Source organism: Panthera uncia, assembly GCF_023721935.1.
Source record: "Panthera uncia isolate 11264 chromosome C1 unlocalized genomic scaffold, Puncia_PCG_1.0 HiC_scaffold_4, whole genome shotgun sequence".
Lineage (NCBI taxonomy): Eukaryota > Metazoa > Chordata > Mammalia > Carnivora > Felidae > Panthera > Panthera uncia.
In genome coordinates, this window is record NW_026057585.1 from 76,293,008 (window position 1) to 76,302,623 (window position 9,616).

Genomic DNA, 9,616 nt, shown 5'->3' on the forward strand with positions numbered 1-9,616 from the left:
GAGCTAACACATTAACTGTAGAGCATGCCCTCTTAATCCAATCTCTTTAACGCCTAGTTTTGAATAGTTTTAAAATGATACAGCTTTCGTAACTGCTGTATATTTCTTTTTGTCATCTAAGTCTGCCTTGCGGCAAGAGTATCTGCTTATGTTTTTAAATACTTGCTCAATAATATCTGGGTAAACAACTAAATGTGACATAGTCTAATGAAGAATGTGGATTTTACTTAACCAAATAGTCTTTGTTATAGCTTGTGCCCTATGCAGTAGCTGATTCCTGGCCCCTTTTTCTGTAAATTAAAATGCAAATATCTTTTATCTTTTCTATCACAGGATTGATCTGAAGTTAAACAAAAAACCACGAGCTGTAAGTATCAGCCAGACCATTTCAGAGAGACTGGTGATTTTGTAGATGATTAGAACCATGTGTTTGTCCTCAGAGCCCGAGTGCTCCTGCATGAGCGCGCTCTCTCTCTCTCTCTGTCTCTTGTCTCTCTTGTCTCTCTTGTCTCTCTCGGGTTGCAGCTCTCATTTTGAAGGCCGGGGTGTCCATTTGGGCACACTTCAACTTGTAGGTGTTACTTTCTTTTGTATTTTGGGTAGAGAAAGGGGTCACACATTTTTCCTGAAGAAAAAGTCCTTTTGATTAAAGAATGAATTACTACTAGGATTTTTTTTTTTTCTTTCTTTCTCTGATTGGTGAGCTCAGGGGGCCTGATAAGGGCAGCATTGATGTTTCGGTCCCTCTCTGGACTTGGAAGACAGGCCATTTTCAGATGTGAAGTGTTGTCTGTTACATTTGAAGTAGAATATTTGGCTACAGAGCAACCCCCTAGCAGGGTTCTTTATGGGTGAGGTTTTTTTTTTCCCCCCTAGGTTCAAACTGATGTTCTACTGAGAGTAAGTTGGGACTTTGTTTTTCTCTCTTTAGGACTATTAGAAGACTCATTAGTGCAGAAGCTTCCAGGCTATAGAGCCCTGCTTCCCTCCTCCGACCTCACAAAGATAAATATCCCTCACCTGAGTGTGCGGCCACCCACCTCTGCTTTCCCAGACCCAGTGCCTGTGACTCTGAATAGTTTGTTCTGAACCGTGGTGACAAGTCATTTCTGTAAGACCACATTGGATCATTTACTTTGTGTCATTTTTGGTAACAGAACAGCAAGAAGACCAAGACGTGGTTACAATTCCAGCAAGTTGCTAACTGTGCGTTTTTCCCTTCTTGGAATGAGTGTCTCCCCCCCTCCCCCCCCCCCCCCCAAACTGGCTGGCACCAGCTTCTTCGTCTGTGATACCCATCGAGACATGTTCTCCGGTTTTGTTTTATGCTGAAAGTAGAACATAAGTCACATTTCAGAGGGAGGCTGTAAATATCTGGCATTTTCCTATTTTGTTTGTGTTTTATTATTTTTCTATTGTTTTTACCATCTTCTTTTCTTTTGGGACTTTTTGTAATGCCATTGTACAGCTCATACCTTCCTGCTGGCATATCTGATCGTCCGCTTCGCGCAGTTGCCACTATTTTTAACAGAGAATGATCTGGTTTACCATAAATAAGATGGGAAACGCGGCTCTGTGTTTTTTTTTTTTGCAGGGGAAAGGTAAAGAGTGTTTATTTAATAATTACCTATCTTAAATCTTTCTGCGTTGGAAGCAGTTTCATGTTCAAGGAACAGGAAAAGCTGAAAGACCTAAGTTTAAATCAATCCTTTTAAAATATTTTTATTCTTTTATATAAATAAAATTTCACAGGTGTTGACTTCTCATGCTTTACTTTTAAACCTGAGATTGTTTTTTCACTTATTTTATTTATTCATATCATGCCTGATGGAAATTTCTTTCATTCTCCATTTTTCTCTCTTTGCTGGTATCTGCCTGATTAAACATTGCTCTAAAAATCATTAAGGCATATGGAAAGGCTCTCAGTTGCACCCAAAGCCAGTAACGTATGGAGTTCTTGAGCAGAGTGAAAGATAGGATCCGCGAGAGCCAGCGATGCCCGGCAGACCCCCTTCCTCACCGGGCCGGCCGGGCTGAGGATCTTGCCGATTTGTTGAACTGTCACCTGCCTCTTGAGTGGTGCTCTACCTCGGCTGCTCACTGGAATCACCTGGAGAGCTTAAAGACCTACCGATGCCTGGGCCCTCCCCCCACCAGAGACTCTGACTGGGGTGCAGTCTAGTTTTGGGGATTTCCTTCCAAAGAGTTCCTGGGATTCTGATAAGAAGCCAGGTTGCGAACCACTGCATTAGGAGTGTTTGATTGAAATCCTATGTTGCGAATCAGTCTGTGGGATAAGATTTGGGGCCCCACCTTTCCTTTGATGCTGTTTAGTCATAGTCCTTGATTTATGCCCATATCTTTGTTAGAAAAAATATGTTCCATTGTGATAATATTGGTAGAGCTGAATACGGATGGCATCTGTTATCAGAATGAGTCTACCTTGTCGGATGTGCAAACGCTTTCAGTCTTGTTCTCAAATAAACTTTTTTTTTTTTTTTTGACTCTGTGGCTAATTAGATGTCTTTGGCTATGTCTTTGGTAAGAGGACTCCGGTGTCTGCATTTTTAAGAAAATAGTTTCTTATATTTAGATTGTTCCTTAAAAAAAGAAAGAAACAACTGTAAAACTGAAAACGATGGGAACCAGAAGCTTTCTCTGTCCTTCTTTGTCAGTTTCTCCCTTTCCCGGAAGAGAGGAGTGGGGGTTCCGACAGTTTCCATGATCCCAAGGAAAAGCACACAGCAAACCTGAAAATATTTCTGACTCTCTGACATTTGCTGGAGGTCTAGTCGGATTGCACTTAAAAAGATGTATTATTTAAAAGCATACTTGGGGCGCCTGGGTGGCCCAGTCGGTTAGGCCTCTGGCTTCGGCTCAGGTCATGATCTCACAGTTTGTGGGTTCGAGCCCTGCATCAGGCTCTGTGCTGACAGCTCAGAGCCTGGAGCCTGCTTCGGATTCTGTGCCTCCCTCTCTCTCTCTTCCCCTCTACTCGCCCTCTCTCTCTTTCTCTCAAAAATAAATCAACAGTTAAAATTAAAAAAAAAAAAAAGTAAATAAAAGCATACCCCTGTATGTGAATACACATGTGTATGTATAATCATGGTTAGAAGTAGGCTGCTTGCTTTATACTTCTTTTCTCTATAAAGTTTTAATCATTGATTAGGGGACCTGCCAGTTGTCCTGAAAGCTGGCCACAGACCAAAGATATTTACATCCTGAGAGACTGCTTGTGTCTTTAGATTGGGGAGGTTTAGGAAAGAAACCCAAGAGATCCTGCTTACCGTGCTTGTGATGTTTGTAACTTTGCTTATTAACTAAGTTTGTCCACAAACATCCACTGGGCCGATGACCTCGGAACCGGAACAGCTGCCAGGAGCCCTGAGAGGGGCTTCCTTCCGGACAGGTCTTCACCAGGTTACTTGGGTTTGGAATGGTATTTTGCTTTAGGCCTTTAGGCTTCTCATGTCCACATCGGGAAGAGATTGTCCTTCGCTCCTTTTGGTAGTTATGAGACATTTTAAAACACCCAGGCACTTGGTAGTTGTATTTTGTGTCTTCTCCTGGAAGGGAGGTGTCTGTACAGAGCTCCCTAGGGAGTCTCAAGTATGCTCTTCCAGGGGCTGAGGAAATAGTTTGTTGAAACTCAAAATGTTCTCGGGGCGCCTGGGTGGCTCGGTCGGTTGAGCGTCGGACTTCAGCTCAGGTCATGATCTCACAGTTCGTGAGTTCGAGCCCCATGTCAGGCTCTGTGCTGACAGCTTGGAGCTTGGATCCTGCTTCAGATTCTGTGCCTCCCTCTCTCTCTGCCCCAACCCACTCGCATTCTATCTCTTTCTCTCTCAAAAACAAATAAACATTAAAAAAATTAAAAAAAAAAAAAACCAACTCAAAATGTTCTCAATAGCATCTGACCCTACAAAGTTGAAGATGGAGAGCAGGGACAACCCACCAAGTGAAAGATCAGAAGCTCTTCTGGGGGAGGGGCCGAGGGAAGCGCCATAAGTTCGGATCCGGCCCGTACAAGCTGAGCGTAGGTTTTTCAGAGCTGCTGTATGTGTCTAGGGTGCCTTTCCAGTGCTTGCACAAATTGAGCCTTGGGGTGCTCTAGAATACTCTGTTAAGTAGTCTATAGAGAGTATTGTCGATATCTCAACCTGTGCGGTGAATAAGGGCATTGAAATAAATATTAAAATGGCCAAACTTTGAAAGGAGTAAATACGCTGTTTTGAAACACGCTGTGACCTAGTTGTTCTGCTTTTATTCCTGACTGCTCTGCCCCTCAGCCTCACTCCAAATGACTGAGGCATTAATTACTACATGTAGAAGTTCACCTCTGAAGCCCGACTCCAGGGCCACTGCCCTGGCGCAGTGTGGAGAGAGAGAGAGCGGCTTTGTGCTTCTTTGTACACAGTGACTTCTCCCAGATTGGTGTCCTCCTCAGTGCCTGGGGAAGATGGTGTGCGTGGAAGATGCGGAGAGAGTCGGAAGGAATTGGGATTCTCATTCCTGTGTTGATGTCAATGTTGAGCTCGTGTCTGAATTTCTAAATGGGAAGCTTCATGATTTGAAACCGTTTTCACTTGGCTTCAAAAACTGCTTCTGCAGGGGCGCCTGGGTCGGCTCAGTCGGTTGGGCGGCTGACTTCAGCTCAGGTCGTGATCTTGGGGTTCGTCGGTTCGAGCCGCACATCGGGCTCTGTGCTGACAGCTGGGAGCCTGGAGCCTGCTTCGGATCCTGTGTCTCCCTCTCTCTCCCTCCTCCCCCACTTGCACTCTTTCTCCCTCTCTCAAAAATAAATAAAACGTTGAAAAAAGTTAAGAAAAAAGAAACTGCTTCTGCAGAGTAAAGGTTCTCACTGCTAAGACAGCCGGTGGTATGGATTCTGATCCCCACTTCAGCTCAGGGTGGTGGTCCCCAGGAAGGAGGGTTTGGAGGATGGCTCATGGCAGGTGGGAAGAACATATCGGGCCTTCGATTTGTATCCATTTTCTGGCTCAGCCTGTTTTGGTTCTCTGAATGTGTTGTGATACAGTCTCCGTAAATACTCATTAGTACATGTAGATAATTCATAAATGTTCAGTTGAACCGCAAGCAGTCGCTGACATTCAACCGTTTTGATCTTCAGAATGGGCAGTTGTCATGTTTTAACAACACGCACACGTTGTGCTCTAAGTGTTGACTGTTCGTGTACTAGAATAAACTTTAGAGGACCCCCCCCCCCCGCCCCGCCCAGGCCAAAATAACCCTCTTCAGATCCCCACCCCCACCCCCATAACTTACTTCTGTACCTTCCTCAGGCTTTAAAATATTTCATTTGAATAAGTAACACATGCAAACGACATACATTCAAATAGGGCTGGAGTAGGGTCAAGGAAAAAAGTCAGCCCACCTGTCCCTCAGCGACTAGTTGTCCTTCCCAGAGGCAGTTCATTGCGTGTCCTCCCAAAGGAGTTTATTCGCACACACGCATGTGGCTTTTACAAAAATGGTGGCATACGTTTTTGATCTAGTAATCCAGCTTGGAAAGTGTTCTGTAAATGCAGCCGCCTCACTTCTGTCGGCTACTTCACATTCCTTTATATGCTTACACCAAAATTTATGTAACCGGTCTTCTGATGGCATGAATGCTCTTTTCCTTCTTTTGCCATTTCAGGCAGTATCATGGCGCCTTCGGCTTTGCAAACAGGATTCTTAGCAGTGGGATTGCTGAGCTGTAGAGAATGTACCAAGGGGTTAAAACACGGATCTCACTGTGATTTTTATCGCCCCAATCACTTTTGAAATGTGAATGCTTTGTTTTTCTCCCTTTCCTTATTCCTCCAGTTCCTGAGGATTTTTCTTGGGTTATTTGTTACCCATAGGAGTTGGAATTTTCTGGAGCTTCCCGTTTTGTAGGAGGCGTGACCGTGACGTCTGGTGCCGCTTTGCCAGGTGGAGCTGCAGACGCCATTAAGAATTCCCATTTTGGGGGCACCTGGCTGGCTTAGTTGGTAGAACTGACTTTCGATCTCAGGGTCATGAGTTCAAGCACCGCATTGGGCGTAGAGCTTACATTAAAAAAAAAAAAAAAAAAAAAGAGGGGCACCTGGGTGGCTCAGTCAGTTGAGCGTCTAACTTCAGGTCATGATCTCACGGTTCGTGAGTTCGAGCCTCACATCTGGCTCACTGCTGTCTGTCAGCGCAGAGCCCGCTTAGGATCCTCTGTCCCCCTCTCTCTGCCCCTCCCCCACTTGCATTCTCCCAAAAATAAGTGTTACCAAAAAAAAAAAAAGTATTAAAAAAAAAAGAATTCCCATTTTTGCCTTAGCACTCTCCATATTATTCTCTTTAAATTCTTGTTTTCAGATCCTATTGGAGATGCTTGTCTCTTGGCATTTCGTTCAGGCCAGTGCTGGTGGCTGTGAGGGCTGAGCCGCCCCCTGCTGCACAGACAGTCATACCAGGAGGTGCCAGCAGGTGGCAGGCAGAGCACCATAAGCACCCCTGGCCTTCAGTGGGGCTCTTCTCTGGACAGCAGCCAGAATCTGAGCCACTGGACCCTTCTCAGACCCAGCAACATGTCGGAGTCAGTGTGGGTTCCTATGGGTGGCCTGATCCTTTTCTTCCACCTTTGCAGCCATTTCTTACATGGGCAGACAACTTGAGATGGCCAGCAGCTGCCTTGAGAAGGGCTCCAGGAAGCCACATCCTAGGAGGACAGCCTGAGGCCTCCTCCCCATCCAGGAACTAGCTGGAAGGATTTACATATCCTGGCCTGGGATGGCTTGAGTTTCCTTAATTGCAGGGCTTTCCTTCCTGTCTTTTTCAGCCAAATCTCCCACACCCTTCCCTTGAACAAGGAGGTCCCCTGAACAGGCACTTACTCACTGCTCTTAACTCCACCCACTCTGCTCTGGTCTAGGGGGAAGAAAATGAGCCAGAGATTTGAGAAGCCCCAGAGAAAGAGTGCTAGGATCCTGAGACCGCCTTGTTTGGGGGCAGGAGCCCCCAGGGGACCAGGAGCCCCCAGGGGACCAGCCGGGCCTGGGGTTTGGGCTGGTGGCTCCACCACCCTCCCCACACCCACCTCCTAGATTTGTGTTTCACTGGGTCCCAGTTTCTCTGATGGAGGCCTGCCCACCCCCTCCTTCTGGGCCGGGGGCCCTGCCCTTCTCTGTAGGGGAGGGGACATGAGGGAAGGAAGTGGCAACTGCATGGTCAGCAGTGGCCTCTTCTCAGCCACTGCCCCATGCCACCCTGAGGGAGACCAACAATGTTCGAGGTGCTAGCAGTCTCGGGGTGGGTGGCCTGGGAGAACCAGCTACTTCCCTGGAGCCTCAGAGCCCTCCTGCTCCTGGCTGAAGTTCCCCAGCTCTTCGGAGACCACTGGGTGTTCCTCAGGCTAACAAAGTGGGATGGGGACAGAGTGGGCAGGGACTCTCATCCGTTGGGGGCCAGGTCATTCTCTGCCAGGGAGGCCAAGGTTTCTGGAGTCACCCTGTGCCCCCAGCAGGATTAACCCGCATTGAGACAGCTGGCAAGGAGACTCAGGGCCTGGCCCCAGCTGGTAAGAGCCCCAGGGTGAGGTGGGGGATGTGTGGGAGGGGGTTCGGGAAGGGCTGGCAGGAGGCCATGCACCGGGAGCTCCCCAGGATCATTTCCCAACAGGGCAAGGATTTGCATACTCACTGGTTTCCCCACCAGCTTCTCAGCTTCTAGAACCAGGAAGGCAGAGGAGGAAAGGGCACGCGGGCAGCCACCTGAGTCTGATCCTCTCCACGCCTCAGTGGCTTGAACTTCTGTCTCAGGATCAGTTCCTGCCCTGGCACCCTCTCCTTCCCACGAGCTTGTGGGAACCTTACAACTCTTTTGTGAGGCAAGCCAGGGAGCTGAGGGAAGTGAGCGGCCCAGGGCCACACGGCCAGGACTTTTCCCTCTCAGGCTGGCACCACACCAACTGAGGTATCCTCTTGTCAGTCTAGAGAGATGCAGGGATCCTTGTGTCCCTTTTACAGGTGGGAACACTGAGGCCTTGTGAGGAAAGGTGCCTCAGCGGGCAGGGCAGGAGGTGGTGCGGAGCTTTGCAGTGACAGCCCAAGTCATGGGAAAGATACATCCTGGGCATCGGGCCTGGCTGCCAGATTGAGAAAGAGGCCCTGGACAGAGCAGCTCCAAGCCCCGGAGATGGCTGGCACAGCCAAGCTGGGTGCAGGTGCAGGCCGTCAGGACCCTGGACTGACTCAACCCTCGCCGGAGCCCAGACTCGGCTGGCACCTGCCTCATGGGCTCTGCTGTCCTTGTTGGTGCCGGTCAACGAGCCAGCAGGGCCAGGCACAGCCTCTAGACATTAGCCACCCCCGGTCTAGCCCCGTTGCCTGCTGCCGCTGGCCTGTAGGACCCTTCCCCCATCCCTCAAAACACAAGCAGCAGCTTCCTGTTCCATACAAAGCAACAGAGGCCCATAAAAAAGCCTTTTATCTGGAATACAGTCCTTGATGGGAAGAAAGTATTTTATAAATAAGGCAATGACATTTCTTTGTGCAGATAAAACCTTCGAAGGAGGCTGGAAGCAATGGGCACGGGGCGCCTTGAAGAGCAGGTGTGGAGGCTTCGAGATAATGTTTGCTGAGTTCCTTCCCACCTTGCGCCTGGGTTCCTGCCCAGTGCAGGCTTCTAAAGAATGTTCAGGGTGAAGAACGAAGCGGGGGCCTAATGTGCAGGGAGATCGCCAGTGTGGCATTTTCCTCAACTTGCCGCACAGCTGTTCTGTGCTAGAACAGTTTCTAAGAAAAATACAGATACTATAAAAGCTTCATAAACAATAAGTACAAATTAGGTGAGATGTTCAAATATAGAATTATTAAAACTGTATTTTTCCATTTTGCCCTGTTGATGGTGTTTGGGGATCATTTGACAGCCCCACTTTTCACTTAAATATTTAACATTCCGGGCGCCTGGGTGGTTCAGTCGGTTAAGCGTCCAACTTCAGCTCAGGTCGTGATGTCACGGCCTGTGGGTTCCAGCCCACATCGGGGCTCTCTGCTGACAGCTCAGAGCCCAGAGCCTGTTTCAGATTCTGTGTCTCTTTCTCTGCCCCTCCTCCGCTGGCGCTCTCACTCTCTCAAAAATAAACATTAAAAATTTTTTAAAAACATAAAATATTTAACATTTATATCTCATTTATCCATCTGGGGGAAAAAAAAAGAAAAAATTCATATATTCCTGGCTGACTTCCTTCTCGGGGCAGATAAGAAGGTTGAAATGGTGAGGTGAACACAGCCCACAGAGAACGACGCCGGAGGCTCTTTAATGAGCACTTACTATGTGCCAGGCGTTGGGTCACGCACTCAACAAGCATGCTCTTGTGTACCCCCTACAATCCTGTAAGGTGGGTACATTATCACCACTTCGCAGATGAGGAAATGGGAGACCCAGAGTGGGGTGGTCACTTGCCCCAGGTGACATAATTGGGGTGGCAGAGCCAGTTCTTGAGTTTAGGACCAGGACCCCTAACCTCCCGCTTGGAGGTTAGCCTGGCACCGCCTCTCCAGGCTGCCCCCCAGGCGCCCCCTGCTCCGCTGTGCAGCTCGGCCCCTAGAACACCGCAGTGTCTGGGAAGATGGTGCCTGAG

The 9,616-nt window shown here is 48.2% G+C and overlaps 1 protein-coding gene across 3 annotated transcripts in view; it reads left to right on the forward strand.

Moving 5' to 3' along the window:
* Positions 1-8,856, forward strand: part of MEAF6 (MYST/Esa1 associated factor 6) — a 33,541-nt gene extending 24,685 nt beyond the window's left edge. For 2 of the 3 annotated variants that reach the window (XR_007454821.1, XM_049617474.1), the window contains 2 exons: positions 334-367; positions 932-2,504. Coding sequence is in view for 2 of the 3 variants with exons in the window: in XM_049617474.1 (XP_049473431.1) it covers positions 334-367; positions 932-940 (43 nt within the window). In the remaining variant the exon portion in view is untranslated. Of the gene's footprint in view, positions 1-333; positions 368-931; positions 2,505-8,529 lie in introns of those variants that run through there. The other variant, XM_049617476.1, reaches the window with a different exon arrangement.
* Positions 8,857-9,616: the final 760 nt, after the last annotated feature.